We start from the raw sequence: 19,327 nt of genomic DNA on the forward strand, positions 1-19,327 counted from the left end.
GGACTCAAACACTATTTTGAGTGCCAACCAACCATCACATCATGAAACAATTTTACGGAGGGGTGTCACGCACAGATCCCAATGCCTGTTATGGAGATTGATGTGGCTGGGAGCATTGAGCAGAACGGCTATTTTTGTGCTGTTCCTCTTACACAGACGAACAGCTGGCTCTGCACTCCGACAACCACTGAGGAATTTCCCGCATGGTTTAAGAGCGAGGCATCATTTGCACAAGAGAAATGCTGCGTGGGTTATTGTGATGCCCTGATCAGGTTGTCAAGATCCATAAATTTATTTTGGTAGTGGAGAAGCAACAGCACCAGGAGAAACAGTAAGAGAACCAAGAGTTGTATATCTACTTTATAAATACATAGATATTAAATGTCATATTGTTAGGTTTCACCAAGCACCTTGCTTTGTATGTTGCATTATTTTTCCATTTCAGTGTTACAGCATTATTCTGGAAGCACTTACTACGAAATCTATATGCTCACAGTAAAGTTTTTAAGGAAATCCCAGTCTTCTGATGAGCTTTGTGAAGAGAAACTCTTCTGTTAGGTCATATATGGTTATTCTCCAGTGCTTTCCTTTGCACAGACTTTTCTGTGAGACAAAGGCTTTCCCAAGAAAGTGGGCATAAATGAGAGTGAAGAGTGATCACCATAACGCTATTCATAATGACCATAAAATCAAGTCTTGTCGAGTGACAGCATTACCTCACAGTAAGACAAATTCTTTGTTCGGAAAAAAATAATTTGTGTATAAAAAATTGAGACTAACAACTGAAGCACAATGGCTGATACGAAAGAGATGACTTGCTTTACAAGGTTTAGAGCATTTATCGCAGCTCTGAAAGCTCAGTAGGACCGTTTGTGTGCCTAACCAGTGGCCCAAAACATAAGATGTTTGCAAACCTCATAATGTTTTTAGCAGTTCCATTTCAGGCTGTTGAAAACCATTAGTAATGCACCACTATAACTAGTTAAAAGAAAAACATGCTGTTCAAACAAATCTCCATTAAACTGTCATCTTTATTTTTATACTTCTTTTATTGCTGTTATGGGGATTTGTGTGTGTGTTGTTTTTTTTTTATTATTATTTTTCTCCATTTTCTCCATTAGCAAGAGGTAGAAAGTGACTGCACAAGTGGACTTTTTTCATGATCTGAATTGTGTACAAGTTGAGCACTGTGCACAGAACATGGAAATAATGCATAGCAGTGCCTTTTTTGTTTGCAATTAAGCAACACAGAGTTGTAAAGCAGTTTGGCTCCAGCTCATGCAACTATCAAAATGACAGCTTATGTCTGCTTCTTGCTTATAGGCAAGTAACCTTCACCTGGGCCAAATAAAGTACAGCGATTAAAGCCCATGCATTAACAGCAAATAAATGTCAAGGTGAAAGACTATGAAGTTTATTAGATTGAGATAATGAATGGCATCATAATGAAGCTTTTCATATTTAAACCATAAATGCAAACAAAACAACACAAAAATGCTGAGCAGGCTGCCAGAGCAGTAACTTTTTATAAGTGGGGAAAAGAGACTTTACTTTCCTCCCCTGTGGTGACAACCTCCCTGGGGTCCCCAGACACCTCCTCTCCACAGGACAGGGGACGAGGTGTATGGGCTTCCCCACCGTAAAAAAAACAAGCAGGACGCACAGAAGGGATGACTGTGGGGTGAGGATGGCTTGGACTGTACTGCCCGGAGGGAAGGCAGTTTGGCAGGAGGGCGAGGGAGGAAATCCAACCCTTCTCCCAGATGCCCAGCAAAGGACAAGAAGTGACACAGCCACCAGTGGCTGTAAGGAAAAAAATCTTCTCCATAAAGGTGGCTAAGCATTGAAACCGCCCAGGGATGTGGTGGATCCCTGGAAATTTCCAAAATTAGATTTGGACTACAGTGGTGTACAGTATTCCAGTTTTCTCTACAAAGTAAGGGACACCAGCAGCACCTCGGCCTTTTGTGCTATGCTTGCATCTGGCAGTGCTAGTATGAAAAAGATGATGATTAAAAATACTGTGCCCCACAGCGACGTGACACTTGCAAATATTTCTGGTGCTGAGCTGGCCTCAGCTACCCAGTCCTCCACGGTGCCTACTGACAAGCTGGAGTATGAAGGTCAGAATATCCCATAATATCCCATGCACCACGCAGTATACACCCTGCATTTTAGCTTCTGCCAAGTCACTTGCTCGTGACTGCAGGGGGAAGCAAATGAGTGCCCTTGGCAGCTATTTGGCTTTTGCTGTGATGCAGTTCTTAATCACATGCTAGACATATCATCTGATACAACAAGCTTTTCTTAAGCCATTCTATTTTTTTTTTTTTTGGGGGGGGGGGGGGGGGTAGATTTCTATTTTGTGGTTCTCCCAGTCTTAACAGTCATTTCAGTGCTTATCTCACTTCAGGGAATCTTTAGCACAGCGTTAGCTCTACCTTTTGAATTTTTGCCTTAATACGATTGACTAAGTTTTTAACAGATAAATTATTTGTATAATAGTAACAGCTCGCAGTTACTTTTTTTAGTACGTCCTTTTCACAGGAGCAAAAACGTCTAGGACAGTCTTTCACCAGAAGCACCCTCCTGAAAAAGTTTCATGTGTAAGTCAGAGTTTGGCAAACAAGGCTAGTGATTAAAACCAATATTTTTGGATATAATCTGAAGATACCTTTTTGGCAAACACTGTTTTTACCTTGAAAATATTAAAGTTTAAGAAATCCACTGACAATTATTGTTAAGACATGATACTTAAAGCTCACACAGTATAAGAAAGAAATTAAACCCTTATGTCAGGAACATCAACTGCCATTGAAATGTATAAAGCTGGTCAACAATTTCATCAGTGATTTGAAAGCACTGTTTAAAAATAATCAATTTCAGCATTAAAAGATCATCTACTCCTTAAAAGAAAGCAAATAAACAAAGTACTTTCCATCTGTAATTGTGCAGGGACAAAATTGTACAGGACAAAATACCTTTCTGTCATAAATTTATACTTACACATATATATGTACATACACACCTGGTTGACTTTTCTAAACTACCATTTAGGTAAAGTGATTGGGGAAAGATACAGAAATTTGGCCAGTCTTTAGCCAAAGAGAGGTCCTTTTGGCATGCTGATGCATACTCTTTTACTTCATAGTTATGATCCTTTAAAAATTGTGTTATTTTCACTACAATACGTAAATACGTATTGCTTTGTACAGTCTAGCCATGCATTGACCGTGAGGGGCTGAAGTGCACAGGCATGTAGCTAACAGTATAGTTTACTTCTCCTTCAGCTGTCACTCTCCCAGCAAGGTACAGAGCAGACGTGTGTAGATGACAGCAGGTAGGGCAAGACTGATGACAAACATAAGGGTAAGCATCCACATTCATATCTGTAGGAGCACAGACAGCTGCAATGAGAGGGGGGAAAAGACTCTTTTCAGCAGTGACTTTAATGCCCACATTTACAGTTTGGGAAGCTTTCTCTTTGAGGTTCTTGCAAGGAATGAAGATATGATGTGAATTATTATTTCTAGATTTGGGTAATATTTTCTGAGAAAACAGTTAACAAAAATAGTGGGTTTGTTATTCCCAAACCCAAACCAATTTTGCCCTGTTCTTCTGTCTGCAGTCAGGACCAGGGGTGGAACTGGGGGCTGTGTTCATAAAACCTGTGGATAATTTTTCGCCAGCCCCTGTCTTGGTGGCTCTCCCTTGGGAAGTGGGGAAGCTGGGTTTAACTTCTGGGTTTTAAACCTGAATATCCTGCACCTCGGGAGCATACTTTGCCAACCTTGTAATTAGGTACAGAGAACTGAGCAAGGGAAATGCTCTCAAACCGTTTGCTGATGGTCCTTGACCTCGAGTAATTGGGCATCCAGTGGAGCAAGGAAAAGACTCGATTACCCCTGTTCCCAGGTGAGCAGCCAGACCTCCCAAGCGAGCAGCTGCAATCATTCTTGTTTGGTTTCCCAAAGACTTTTTAACAACATGGAGCTGTGCCATGGGAGAGACTGACAAACAGCCAACCTTAGAAAATCCCACGTTCTGCAGATTAACGTCTGCCCTGAGCAGTGTGGTTTCAAATATGGTTCAGATAGCTGGGGGAAATGAATATAACTCTTCCTTGGGATGTGTAACTCTGCTGCATCAGCCATTGGGTAAAAGCTAGCAAGAGCAGGACAGCTTTTGGTGGGGGCTTTTGGTGCTATAACATTTACTTTTTTTCTGTTCAAGGGACTGATCTTGTTAGAAAGTTTTTAAAATATGTTTTATTAATGTATCTTATGTATTAATTAATTATACTATATATTAATTTTAACCACATCATTATTTTATATAATAATTCATTACATTATATATCATCTATTTTATTTGTATGTTAATATATTTTTATTAATGGTGAATTTTTTGTTTGGCTGTTTTTTTGTTGTTGTTTGGGTTTTGATGATGTTTAATCTGTTTTCTGTGTTCAGTGCTGAAGGCGAAGTGAAGACAAGAAGTGCCTGTTCTGGGATGGAGCTGGTGATACTAGAACCAGGTCTTCAGCAGGTTAATGGTAGGAGCTTTTCCAGGGGTGATGGAAGGGCCTGCAGTGTCCCATCTCCTCTCAGGAAAAGTCATGTACCTCAGCCATTCAGCAGCTGAGGATGAGCTTCACTGGAGCATCCTGAAAGTAAGGACAGATGTTCTTACTGTGAACTGCTGTGGAGTGGAAAGTCATTGTAAATGGGAGATGGCAGGGCCAAGGAATTTGCAATAGTCTGAGGAGCTCCTTTATGCTCTATATTAACATCCTAAAAGGGAGCATGCGTTTGTCAGGAATATTACCCTCTGGCATGATAAATATTACTGGATGGTGTTTATAGAGGCATTACACAGTGTAACGTAAAATACTTCACAAAATAAGAAATATAAAGGAAAAGCCTGGGATGATGTTTTATAATCAGATGTTTGATCCAAAGCATGCCTGCAAAGACCAACTGTTAACGTAACAATGCCAAGCCCACCATTAAACCATGTCACTAAGCACTACATCTACACATTTTTTGAAGACCTCCAGGGATGGTGACTCAACTACTTCCCCAGGCAGCCTGTTCCAATACCTCACAACACAGTGAAGAAAGTTTTCCTAATATCCAACCTAAACCTCCCCAGCACAACTTGAGGCCATTTCCTCTTGTGCTATCACTTTTTGCTCAGGAGAAGAGACCGAGCAACCAGCCTGACTTTGTGCTGGCCGTCCTGGGCCATCAATGACCTCCCTGCTAGGAAGGGATGGTGAGACCTTGTGACCATAGCACCCGGGGCAGCAAAGAAGTGGGTGCCTCAGATAATCACATAGGGCTAACCTGTCATCTTGCTGGTTCTTAAATAAACCCCTATAGTGCACTGTAGGCTGTTGTTTACTGTGTGTCACCTGTGACAGCTTCTTATTTTCACATAATAGTTTTCAGCCAAATAAAATTCCCAAATAACATAAGTGGATGGATCCATGAGGTTTCCCTTTGTGTTACTCGAGCCTCTTGGTTTAATTAGACTTGTACACTTGCCAACAATTTATTTTCTCCTGATGCACTACTGTCTTCTTGTAGAACCTCTGGGGTGGATGCGACTTGCTGTTATGAAAGAAGCTGTGCATTGAATTCCTCTGGAGAAATTACAGAACTGCCAAACTGACATACATCCTTACATCCTCTTCACTATGATCATTAATAATGCTGCCAACGTGATTAATCTTATATTTTCAAAGATCCTTTTAAAAACAAGCATTTAACGCTTGACTGAAATCAACAGAGACCTCAGAGTGGGTACAGGGTGGGATTCAGTATGTGCCAGATGTGCAATAGTGAAATGTCTTGCCTTCAGTATCTCCCTCAAGTGATGTCCCAGTTGTGTAACTCCCCCATTCTGCCTCATTCTTGAAATTGTATATCCTCAGCAGACATTAATAATAATAATAATAAAAATGGTTTCTCTTTCTGTAAACACCTTCTGGTCCTGTACAGTTCAACTGAGCTTCTAGGGACCCAGACACAACTGGAAGAATGTACATAGCTGGTATATCAAAACATTTTTTGTCCTTTTTTTTTTTTCCTGGGAAAATCCCTTATGCTATGTGAAAAGTCTTTAAAAATGGTCACTATTTAGGAGAGCATGATTTTTGTAAGAGACCACCAGCCCAAACTCCATCAGATGTCAGCTGTTACTGTGATTTCCACACATCTCTAAAAAGTGTTATTTTCTGTGAGGTACACCAAGAGCTGTGTCCCCTGTGAGAGCATCTGATATTTTTGTTCAGGGAATATAGTTTGTACTCACTTAGGAAAAAAAAAAAAAAAGGAAAAAAGACAAATAGCACACGTGCTCACATAGTTTACAACTTTACAGGCATTTTACTCCTGTCTGGGCACAGGTTTAGTCTCCCAGTACACTAAAGGGGGCTCTGAACAAGTTATTCAAAAATAAGTCAGGCATAGCAACACACACGACTGTAGTATGAATTCCTCTGTAGCTTTTAAAAAGCTACAGACCTTGGTGCTTGGGAGATAAGTGCAATAAGTAGTTGCACAGCTGCCAGGTGAGTCTTGAGAGCTCCTGAGCAGAGAGGAGTGTGGAATTTGCCCTCACAGCCCAGGCTGGCAACCTTTCATTGCAAGACAATACACTGTCAAAGATAGCAGGGCAGTTTTGACTTGCTCTTCGTAACAGGGATGGCAAAGAATTTCTCCTCCAGCCTTGCAGTACCCAAATTTATCAAGTTCTCACTGGCTTCTGCATCAAGACGGCAAGAAGAATAATTGTGGTTCTGCACAACTCAACAGTCCCCAAACACACATTTCAAAGATTGTGCTCAAGGAAAATAATAAATAAAAAAGTGTAACAACAACAAAAGACCCACATGAATATACCTTTCTTTAGAGATTCAGAACAAAGTGTGAGTACAACAGAAAACCATAGGGTTTTCTATGTAGATATCTTCTTACCTGAAAATAAAGCTTTCAGGTGCAGCTAAAGGTTTCAGCTTTATGAGCAGCAGGCACTTTTTCTTTTTTCCCTCCCCATACACACTTTCATAAAGGATTCTTTCTTCCAGAGGAGAAACAGATCTCTATATGTTAGGCAAGAGTGACATCTGCTGTTCATCACGAAGAGCAGAGCTGATGTACAGGTGTCCCACTGACCACCTCCTGGTTTTTAAGGATGAGTGCAAGTAGACTCTACATTTCTGCTCTCAGGTCTTCAGTCCACATTGCCAATTACAACGAGTGACAGTCAGTATTTTAGTAAATATCAATAAATCACCCACACTTCAGATTGTTGAACAGAAATGACATCTGGAGCTGTTAGTACCAAAGTTAGGAGATTTATGTATAAAGAACACTTCTAGCAACTCAAAATCAACAAAGCAAGAAGGCAGAAGCTCTCTGGAGCTGGGGATACATAACCAGCCAGCCCAATCCTCCTTCATTTTGAGAAGGAGTCCACAGAGGGTGGGAAACTGGGCTGAGAAATCAAGCTCAAGTCAAAAACACAATTTGCACAGTGAGGCATTTTGGTACTGAAGACAGAATATGACCTAATCTGTGAACACAGGTCTCAAAGCTCCCCCACCAGGACATTTGTGTGCTCCTAGCCTTGTGCCACAATGCAATACGAAAATGCAGGCCTCAAAGAAAGCATTCTTGGTGAACAGAAGCTTGATAAAAGTTTATCAGAAATTAAATGAAACATTAGAAAAATGTTTCAAACCACAAAGTCAAATGAATAATTTCTTGACACAAATTTCTGTTAAAATCCAGGCTGAGTTCCGCATGTGAATAGTAGGGGTATCCAAGTATGCATGTATGTACGCAGCCATACATGTCTAAGTCCTAAGTATAAAAAAGGACTATAAAGGTCTGCACTATCTTGAGAACTGATAAAACTGAAGAATTAAGCAATTTCACATAACTTCTTCTCTGCAGTCATGATGACTCCTGGCAAATAAGGATTGTACAGACGAGCCTGGTTGGTAAACAGGGCTCCCTAGCTGTGGAAAAGGGTTGGCTAAGGTCTAGAATAGTTTTGCTGTATTGTGATTTGTCTTCCTTGCAACAAGAAACTGCTTGCTCTTGAAGTTTTGGGTCTTTGATCTTACCCTTGATTTTTACAGCTTGCAGTCTTCATAGGATCGTAAGATTCTAGAATCCATCACGTTGGAAGGGACTTCAGAAGGTCTCTAGTGCAATTCCCTGCCCAGAGAAGGGTCAGCACTGATTTCTGGCCAGGTTGCTCAGAGCTGTGTCAAGCCGTGACTTGAAAATGTCCAAGGATGGCACCTGCACATCCTTGCAGGGCAGACTCTCTAGTGCCTGTCTGTCTTTAAGGAGAAAAGGTTTCTCGTTATATTCTCTCACTGTGCTCTGCAAATTCTTCTTCCCACGGAGTTTGACTGGATGACATTTTTGGTTTTAAACTGCAAGAAGTCAGCAACAGAGGGAATAAAGGAAAACACAGCCCTTTGTGAACACCAGCAGCATGCCCGCGGGCCAGCCAAGCATGCAATCTGCAGATGCCAGCACACTGACTCAGGCACTAAGAAATGCTTGACAAGAGGTGACCACCACACCTAGACCTTTACCAACATTTGCTCTTTGCTTAGCATGTTTGATGTTTGGGTAATTGGTTTCTGTGCTGGACAAGTGCATCATATGCAAGAGTTTCATTCCTGTCCTCCTGCCAGAGGACATAAGGGCAAATGTGATCCATAGCAATATTGCCCTCCTTCCTGGAGCTAGTCTCACACAGCATGAGATTATGTGGGCTTCCTGAGCCTCATCTTCCTCACTTCCCAGCCAGCTCCATGCCTCAGTTCCCTGCCCCTCTACTGGCCACCACCCTCTCCTTCTTGCCCTGGTCTTGTTTTGCCTAAACAAGACTTCTGCAGCTAAAGAAAAGCAGCAGGGTGCTTCCCTAACTACCAAGCAACTCACACCACAACCCATTAAAGGGAAGGGTAATGAGGAAATAACTGCAGTGAGCTGCAGAATGATCTGCCAGTAACACCCACCCTGAAAGATAAGAGAAATCCTCAGCAGGGTGTAGCACAAACAATGAAGGAGAGGGAATTCCTCAATGCTATACCAGACATGGGTTGAAAAAAAAATAAAAATCAAACTCTTGAAAACTGAAATGAAAGAAGAGAATTAAACTCAGAAGCATGAACTTTTAGTTAAGACACACTCAGTGCCCAAGTGGGATATATGAGATAACCCATCCCTGAAATACGTTCTGCAGTAGTCGCCTAATTTGCCATAGCACTACAATCCCACTGAACTTAAATAAAGAAAAAGTGCTACAAATAAAACATACCAAAGACTAATGTACCAATTACTCATCCTGTCGTGCAAGCTTCCACAGGTATTTCTGGCATTTTATTTATTTTCACTCCAGCAAACAGTTACAAAACACACGGGAAAATTGTTTGAGAAGGGGCATACATTTTTGGTGTACATGCCTGGCTTACAAAGCTGCTATGCCCAGGAAGGGTGTGGATCCATCCAGCATGCATCCATCTGCCCTGCTATGTGCTGCAGGCACACCACTTCTCCCGCGGGGGGAAACATGTCATACCAAGAGAAAAACAGAGGCGGTGGCATCAAATTTTGGCAGTCTGGTGTTCCACTGAGTGCAGGAGGGAAGTATTCAGAGGATGAAAGGGGAATGAATGGCCAGAAGAATGAGTGGTGTAGGTGCTGTAGTGGCAAAAGTTGCCAGAGAGCAGCTTGCAGCAGAGCTTTTACAAGAGAGATGAAATCTGGGAATTTTATGCGGAGCCAAAGGAAAAGGAAAGTTTTTTCCCAAGGAAAAAGCTGTGGGTGTGAACGAAAATTTACAAGTGTGTTGGGCGTGTTTTTAAATCACCTTGATGACAAAATCAATGAACACATTTTAGTGGAAGGCCTTTAAAATGTCTCCAATGAAAGTATGAAAACTTTTTTGTTGGAAAAAGAGACAGAGGGGGACAACACAGGAGGAAGGAAGCATGCAGGCAGTGAAGCCAGGAGAAGAGATTTATTAGAGGAATCAAGGGCAATTACTAACCAACCCCTATTGACGTTCATAACACTTCTGAAAGTTTCCCTCTCAGTCAGTCTGAAACCTGGCAAAGATAGTTAAATAACATCTGTGAAATCTTATTAGATATAAGGACACCCTGCCCCACCCCCCCCTAAATAAATAACCATGGTTATTTCAAAGTAATTTAAAATTCTTATAACCAGATAAAAATGGTTCATAACTGTATGTAGGGAAATTGTACATTGGATCATGTGAAACTCATGTAAAAATATATGCTAAAGAACACCTTAATTTAAGGAAAGGATCCAAGCTAACTAAATTTAAGAAAAACTTCACAGAGAAACAATTAGATTTTCCTGGGAGAGACAGCAGGGTGATCCCTGATATTTTATGGGAGTAGGAGGCAATGGATGATGACTGGATCACCTTAAGCTATTTCACCATGACATATTTTGGATGCAAGATGAAGACAATGTAGCTCAGCATACATACCTGAAAAGCAGGAGAGATACTTTGACAAGGCCTATGTTATGGGGCCTTTCCTCACTGGCATTGCATGACAGGGGTTGCAATGCTACATGATTTCACTGCTCTGTAAGATAAAAGTGGGCAGAATAATTCATTCCTCGCTGTTGCTGATGCAGCGGCAGAATAATTTTTTTGATCCTTTCACTCCATTCATTGTGATCTGTCTTCCCTCTGCCTTTCTCACCCTTGGCAGTGGTTTCCTAACACAGGACAGCTATTTACATTCCTGTCTTTCCGCCTTGGCATTGGACAGAAAGATTTTCTTCATTTCTGGGATTTTTGAGAGGACAGGCATACAATGATTGTCTCTCCTTTCCTCCCTCCCTCCAGCAGGATGCCTACAGTCACCACTTGGCGCTCTAGTCATAGAAAGAAGAAATATGTGTGAGATCAGTGGATGAAGGGACAGAGGGCCCTCAAAACATGATTTCCTGACTGCTGCAGGAGCACACCAGGGCTTGTGGGGTCAAGAGAGCAGAAGAGGCCACCTCCGGCACCCCTCTGCAGTATCCTATGGGGTAGCTTGGGTAGAGCTGACTTGTGCTTGCACACCAGGAATGCCTGGGATTTCTGGAAGTCTGGTACCACAGGCAGAGACATGGCTCCAACCACATTGTCCTGAATGCAGATGGAGGCCAGAGGACCTCATGTTCTACCTAACAAAACTGATGTGAAAAAAAAAAAAAAGAGAATAGGCTGGAGAAGCTCAGGTGTATGGTGGGATGATCTAAAGCTATCTAATAAGGAAGATATATGAAAAGTGATTGGATTGCAGTGTTTATATCCTTTAACAAAAACAATGCAGCCATTGCTAAATGGCCTACTTCTTGTAGCAGAGATAGGCATAAAGGTAAACGTCTGAAAGCAGAAGCTAGAGAGAGTCATAAAAATCTAAGCACTTGATTTCAGCTGTAGGCATGATCCATCTTTAGAACAATCTATCAAAAGAATAAGAGGATTTCCTTCTCTCTCCAAATCGAGATTGCCTTTTATTAAAAATGAACAAATAAACAAAAATCAACAAAAAAGAAACAAGCAAACACCCACATTGCCAAACAGAAGTTACTGGGAATTCTGAGCAAAAACTCACGGCAATGGGTATATACAAGAATCAAATTGAGTTTTCTAGAGTTTATTCTGTCCTCTGAAACCTATGAAACTCTCCCATGAATTTGCATGATGGTATCATCTCACCCTGCTCTGCGACTGTACCAATATTATGCAAAAAACTCTCGGTGTTGATTTAAAAATTATAATAGTTGAAGAATCTACCATATTACTAAGAGGATTTGTTTTAGTAGCTACCCACCCTCACGAAGAAATACTTGTGCTTTGCTGTCAGCCTGGATTGGCACTGCTGTAGCTATGCTGATGCCAGGAGTCTCTTCCCATGGATGTAAGCATGGCTGTCATCCATTCCTGTTTAAACCTGCTTTTGAATAAACCAACCAGAGCAAATCCCTAAAGCCTCAAAAGTCTCTCTAGATATGCCACATCTCCCACTCATTCCCAAAGCTCTTTTCCAGCTCCTCACAATTTTTCAAAATCTCTCTGAAGTACAAACACTAAGCTTGAAACACAGTATTCAAGAAATGATCTAGTTGAATATAGTTTGAAATGTAATGCTACAGCAATTCCCACTCTTACTCAAATATACCATACAAGAACAGACAAAATATCAAAAATCAAAATATCAAACAATTAATTAAAAAAAATAAAAATACTGAGCAATGAACTTGACTTCCTTTACCTATTATATAAATTAAAATACATATATAGATATACTTATAAAGCACTGAAAGTCCTTTATCTGTATGTGTGGGGGTACAGACAGCATTCCTGGGAACATTCAGCTGCATGCCCCTAGTGTCTCCCTGAGTCCCCATGTGCCCTTTGCAAAGGGCATATTTGCATTTTGCAGAATAGTTTTCATGATGTATAGTAACGAAATTAGTACCATGGAGCAGCTAGTTATATAGTAAAAAGTGGTTTCAACTCTTTCTATAATAGAGGAACAATGGTGGTTCACACCAACTATTATTTAGAGATATGTTGAAAGCTGACAGTTTATTTCTGAACGTTTGTTTTTAGGAATCCAAAATTAACATCCACATTCAGGACTGATGTGGCCAGACTTACACTAGAAAGAATAATGTAGAACAAGATATGTATGACCAGTAAGTTGAAAGTCATTCATGTGAAGATATCATATACTGAAAGCATTGTATAAAAGTAAAGAAACAGGACAATTATGCAACCATTCAAAATGTAGTATTTGCTAAGTAATTTGAGCCCTGATTCACCATTACATTATGCAGTACATAATTGCTTGTGCTTCCAAGTTCACATCTCTTATCATCATGAGAAAGTAAATAATAGCTTCAAATGAGCAATGCTTCCAGATCTGAAATTAAGCTCAGTGTTGAAAAACATTCAAGTTCTTTTCAGTCTCATCTAAACACTTCCCTCTCAAGATAATAACTTTCCTACCTGTTCACATAAGTTTGCAAATATTTAATTCAAAATCAAATCTGGAATGCTTAGGCTTTTGAAAGTGTTTTCTTCTTCATGGAAAGGGAAAAAGAGAGAGAGAGAAACTTGAAACTAGAGCAATGATCACTGCTTTGAAACAAGATGACAGTCAATGGAGCCCAATTATCCCAAGTAACAAAAACAATTGTAAAGGAAGGGGAAAGAGACCAAGCAAAATGTGTAAATACTGACTCTGCAGGAAATGTCATAGTCTCAGGTAGCACCACACCAGAAAGCTAAGTCATCCCATAAAATCATTAACCATCTCCTCCCACACTGTAATTAACCTGGCACTTCTGGGCAAGCCCATGTTCCTTGCAGTTCAACGTGGAAGGGAAGTAAAACATTTGTCCTTGGGTGCCCTAGAAGTTGTCTTTGCTCTTCCTCCCTCTTGAAAGTAAGAGGATATTTCTGCTAGCCCCTTCTTGAGGGTTGGCCACTATGTTAAAAGAAATACATATCTTTCTTCTGCTTTATTGCCTGGATAGTTGGGACCTTTAAAATGCTCCAGATCTCACAGCAGGCCGGGTATTTTTGCAAACAATATGAGACTTTGACTTCCTTCCTAGGCTTCTTCATTCCTCTGACAACCCTCTGGACAAGTCCTGCCAGCAGAAATGTCTATTACCCCTGTGGCATGGTTCTGGCAGGACAGTTGTCTGCCAGTCCTGCAATCCCTTTCTCCAGCAAAGCCCTCCTCCAGCTGGGTTGCCCCCACAAGCACACCTGGAGCAACTGCATGTGGTCTTGGACACCTCTCCCAGCTGCAAGATCCTGCTTGTGGCCAGCTTGTAGAATCCCTGCCATCTCTCAGGTCCCTCCCTGCAGGAGAGGCAGCTGATCCCACTGAGCTCCCGGTTTGGGGAGCAAGGGCAGCTTCACCCTTTTTGAAAGGCTAGGGCTTGGTTCTGCTCTCAGCATCCACCAAAACCTCTGCAGGGCAGCTCCTGCCAGCTCAACCCCCTGCTCTCACTCCTTCTCCCCCCACACCTTCCACCTCCCCTATTCTGGGACCAGGGGAGCAGGTACTCCTTCATGTGGGCTTAGCAGTGACGTTCCTTCTCTCCACCCAGACTGCCTCCCTCCAAGAGGTCTGGAAGCACCCGAAACAAACCGCTCCAGCCACACCAGACAGGTTACAGGCAGTCCCAGCTGATGTGATCATAGGCTCCCCGCATCCTGTGCAGGCAGCAGAGGACAGTCGACATGGGGACGTGACAGCCAGCCTGCAAATAGGCGTGAGGGGTCAGAGCTGCCCATGCTACCTTCACCCAGCAGAGACCTGGTAACGGAGGCAGAGCCTCCCCACAACCCACCCCTTAGCCAGGGGGATTTACTGCAGCCCTGCAGTCAGCCCCACTGCACCAGACCGATGCATTTACAGGCATTCTCTGCCAGCTGGAGTAGGATATTTAAGGATCCGGCTACGAAGAGAAGAAGAGATCGTACCAAGGATTTACAGGTAAAACATGTATTTTGATTTAAAAGTGTGAACTTGGACAGAGGGCAGAGCAGGGGGAGACAAGCAAAGGGTTAGAGGGTGATGAAAGCATGGAACAAACTAAACTTATCTGGAATGCATCCAAAGCTCAAGTAAAATCCACATACTCTTTCCATATGGAGATTCCTCACTGAATTATACAGACTAAGGGAAGGAGGACTCACATCTTCATCCTTAAATATGTAATTTGTGACTTTTATATCCCAGCCGGTAGAAGAATCAATCAGTGTGAGCCAAATCCTATTTAATTTATTCAGCAACACATCTGTGTGAAATATAGTCCAATTACAGGCATTAGGTTACTTTGCCATGGCTGCAGCCATTTGGCTTTTATTTCCAGCAGGCTCTAATTAAATTATCACAATGCAGGAGCAGACAAGTTTCCCTTATACGTGACTGCAATTAAAGACATGCAATCACAACATTTTTTAAAGTGACTCCAATCAATTGGTTACAGTAAAGAGTACTATGTAATGGAGCAGTGGCTCCACTGTTAAGACTGAGAGAGTTTCTATTTCAATAATCTAGTTCCCTTTTATTTTGAGTTCTGCTCTTGGATAATTTATTTAAAGTTCATTATGTGTCTACAGCATATATCATTTGCCCTCAGCTTAGGCTGCAGAAGTCCCATTACAGCCAATTACTTAGTGTGATAAAATCTGCCACAGCACAAACTGCTGCTTAATTAGATTTAAGTTTTGTCTAAATTCTATTTGTAATTCAGACAGCGAAACAATAAGGCCAACAGCAAAGACTCACTGTCTCCTCTCACTGGTCACTAGCAACCTGTTGTGCTGGGCGTAATCTCAGCACAGTTCGGAAATGATCTCCTGCAGTGCTTTTCTTGTAATATTTGTCCCCACCTTGGGTGTCCCTAGCCAGCCTGGGGGTGGCCTGGACTGTGACCCAAACCTTTTCCTGTCAGATACCTCAGCCATAGCGAAAGGGATGGCTCTGAAAACTTCTGGGAAAGTGGTCATTAGGGACTGCAGCAGCTGAGTGCTGCGATTGTGCCCTTTGGTGGTCGTAGGTATTTGCTCTACGGTCCCTATGCATTTGCAGCAGCAGCACACTGGTAGGCAGGGGAAAAAGCTGCTGACAAAATGTTAATCCTACAAATCCACAAAGAAAGCACAATGTTGAATGTTGCAGGGAGCAGCACCCGGCCATGCCCTTCAGCTCGGTTAATAGCTGTGCACTGTAAACACCGCATGGTGGACAGGGCTCATGCTTCCTGGGGAGACAGCACGCCACAGCCTGCTGCTGCTGCGGGATGGGGCCTTTACTGCTAATCTGGTAAAACATTAGCCATACCAGCTTCAGGCTGGTTTGGGGACAATGGTGTCACTGCATTTCTTCTAACTGGCTTTCTTTTACACATCACCCTCGCCTTCCCCTACACAAAGTGCATCTCTCTACTCAGGGTGTAACAGGGGCTCACAGACAGCACTGGCTTTGCTCAGGCTGTCTTGTTCTTCTCACATGGCTGGATGGGACTGGGATGCCAGCCTGGAAAGCACTAGCGTGGAAATTGCTGCAAACCTGAATTTGAGCCACAAATTTACCCAAACCTTCCCCTGCACTATCCCCTGCCATGAAAGGAGGTTTGAAGCTGCTTTGTTCTTTATAAACAAATGCCAATGTTCGGCATGCATCTCCTCAAGCCCCAGCTTCAGTTTTTAAAGAATTTTAAATACATTTGAACCAAATGTTCCACACAAATTTGAATTAAAATCCTGCAATCTGTCTCTGTGAGATCTCACAAATGAATGAGGGTAGAAGTCACATAAAGAAAATTCAGAGTGGAACCAGAAATGGAAGTTATGATTAAGTAGGATCCTTTTAATAGACAAAAGCCACAGTAATTTAGAATGGGCACCATCCGTAAGAGGTTGACTACCTCAGGAAATAATTACAGTAAAGATTTATTCAATTTTCTCCCATCTAAACAGCTTTACAAGAAAACAGGCATTCACACAAGTACATTTACTGGGCACAGTATTAGCAGTTATTTCCTAGGTGCTTCAGTGGCCCTGTATTTTCTACTGGACTGATAATATGTACTGGACTATCGTTACATCCCTTGAATCCTGCACAGGTCCCAGAATGTATCTTGAGAATGGCTGCTTTGCAAGGTTGGATGTGTTTATTCTGATGTTTCAGAAAAATACTAAGACTACCGTCTAAGAAACACACCATTTATTTTTTTTTTTAATTGTTTTTTTTAGGAATAGACATAGCAGTTAATGAAAAGCCTAAGAATATTGCAATTTCTTTGAGATATTAATCTTGTTAATGAAATAATAATAATAATAATAATAATAAAAAGAAATATTTCTGTATCAGTTATTTTCAAGAAGTGGAAAGAAAAACGTTACCTAACTACAGAGTCAAAAAGAATACGCAAACATTTCAACATCTGCTCTGTTTTCCAGTTAATTAGCAAGGATGTGAATAGCTTTTATGGAGCAGTAACATTCTGGACATTCCTCTCTATACTTCTGGTCAGTGGCGCACCACAAGCAGTCTTTCCTTCTGCTGCACTTGACCCCAAATAAGAACAGAAGTTGAACTGAGTGTACTGGGGAACACAAGTCACACACTGTGGTGCTGGGAGTCCCTTACACTATAGTTATATTGTGCTTTTGCAGAGCCTACCCTGAGAATACATATTTTAAAATCAAAATTTTATCTATCTCTAAATAACAAGGAATAAAAGGCCTATATATAAAGATCATTTCTCACCAAAGAAGCAAGACCATTCTATATTCAATAAAGGTGCTTAAACAGTGGCAGTGATGGCAACTTGAAAGGAAAGACCTGGCTATTTGTTGGTTTTAACAGGCTGGTAGAGGGTATTATCCATCAGTGAACACTAACCATTTCTCTCTTCTTTAAGCATTAAGAAAAAAACATGAACACAACGGGTGAAAATATAGCCATCCCTACCTCCTGGCAGCCCACTAAAGGTGATTTTCCCAACTGCACTGATGTGGAAGCTAGTCTGAAGACTTTGTACCTCCCCATTATGTACAGCATCATCTTCCTGGTGGGCTTCCCAGGAAATGTCATTGCCATCTGTGTTTACAGCTTCAAGATGAGGCCTTGGAAGAGCAGCACCATCATCATGATGAACCTGGCACTCACGGACCTGCTGTACCTAACCAGCCTCCCCTTCCTCATACACTACTACGCCAGCGGGGAGCACTGGATCTTTGGTGAATTCATGTGCAAGTTCATCCGCTTTGGCTTCCACTTCAACCTGTACAGCAGCATCCTCTTCCTCACATGCTTCAGCATCTTCCGCTACATGGTGATTGTCCACCCGATGAAGTTCTTCCACGTCCAAAGGAAGCGTTGGACAGCGTGGCTTGTGCAGCCATTTGGATGATCTCACTGGCAGCTGTGAGCCCCGTCAACTTCTTGATCTCCTCTAAAGAGGAAGAAAACAGGTCCTTATGCCTTGACCTCACCAGCTCTGAAAACCTGGGCACAATCCGGTGGTATAACTGGCTGCTGACCAGCCTAGCCTTCTTCTTGCCGCTGCTGACGGTGACTCTGTGCTATGTGTTCATTATTGCACCTTGGCCACCGGGCTCCAGGCACAGACTGGCTACAAACAGAAGGCTCGCAGACTCACCATCGTCCTCTTGGTGGTCTTCTACGTGTGCTTCCTCCCCTTCCATGTTTTTCGGATAGCTCGGCTTGAACTGCGGTTGTGTACAACCAACTGCCACGTGGAGAAGCAAATCCACGCCGCCTATATCATCTCCCGGCCACTGGCTGCACTCAACACATGTGGTAACCTTCTCCTTTACATCATGATCGGAGGTGCCTTCCAGCAGGCCATCCTCTCCCTCTCAAGGTGCAAGTGGAGCAAATACATCCAGCGGCCCAGGAGCAACAATTACACGAACAAGTCGGAAATCAATTTAAGGTTATGAAAGAGTCCCTTGGTGAGAATTCCAGCAAACCTGGGATTGCTTTGGTGCCGTAATGCCCTGCATAGGCAGGTGTGCTGATAAGGCAGTGAGAATTGCAGCTGGCTTCTCATTCCCTCTGCAGTAGAGTGCTTGCCAAAAAAAAGGTGTCTCAGGAGCAGGTTGATACTTACCTCTCTTAGCAACCAGAGAAAAGGGAGTGAAAAGATCTTAAGACTCCTCAAAGGTAGAATTTTAAATTACCCCACAGGACTGTTTCTATAGTTATTTGGGAAATGCAGGATTCTCTTGCTTCAGGCTTTGTGGCTGGTTAGAGAAACATGGGAGCTTAGTTTGGACAAGAGAACAACTTCCATTGATGTCAGTGCCGTCACTGATGTGGTGTTTGCTTTGTTTATTAGAGTTGGAGTGAGATGCAGCGAATTGTCACGGTTGTTGAAACCACTGAATTACATAGTTAGAAAGCACCTAGATAATCATATGTTTTCAAATTTGATGGACCTGATGAACTTCAGCACGGGCCACTGAAGAACTGAATTGCAAAATCTCAGTTGGCCCAGGGAAGGATGAGAGAGAAGTACCAAAGGAGGAAACATGGTGAATATAAGAAAAGATATACAAGGAGACACATATATGGAGAAATGGAGGAACAAGGAACTAAAAAAAAAAAAACTCGGTCATGTTAATATCCACCTCAGAATAATACTAGAACAAACGATCAGATGATAAGTCTACAGAAGATGAGTACATTTGACTACCAGCCAGT

The 19,327-nt window shown here is 42.1% G+C and overlaps 1 protein-coding gene and 1 long non-coding RNA gene across 2 annotated transcripts; one reads left to right on the forward strand and one right to left on the reverse strand.

Annotated features, from left to right (window-relative positions):
- Positions 1 to 4,508: 4,508 nt before the first annotated feature.
- Positions 4,509 to 14,819, reverse strand: LOC121063444. Its single transcript, XR_005815982.1, has 3 exons — positions 14,785 to 14,819; positions 10,552 to 10,651; positions 4,509 to 4,666 (listed from the first exon to the last, which is right to left on the reverse strand). It is a non-coding gene; the product is annotated as an uncharacterized LOC121063444 (long non-coding RNA).
- A 2,715-nt stretch (positions 14,820 to 17,534) lies between these two features.
- On the forward strand, positions 17,535 to 18,564 carry LOC121063451 (2-oxoglutarate receptor 1-like). The gene is given in 3 exon segments (XM_040543880.1): positions 17,535 to 17,982; positions 17,985 to 18,194; positions 18,197 to 18,564. Coding segments are annotated over 3 exon segments (1,026 nt in total).
- Positions 18,565 to 19,327: the final 763 nt, after the last annotated feature.

The sequence above is a fragment of the Cygnus olor genome, chromosome 1 (assembly GCF_009769625.2).
Source record: "Cygnus olor isolate bCygOlo1 chromosome 1, bCygOlo1.pri.v2, whole genome shotgun sequence".
Taxonomy (NCBI): domain Eukaryota; kingdom Metazoa; phylum Chordata; class Aves; order Anseriformes; family Anatidae; genus Cygnus; species Cygnus olor.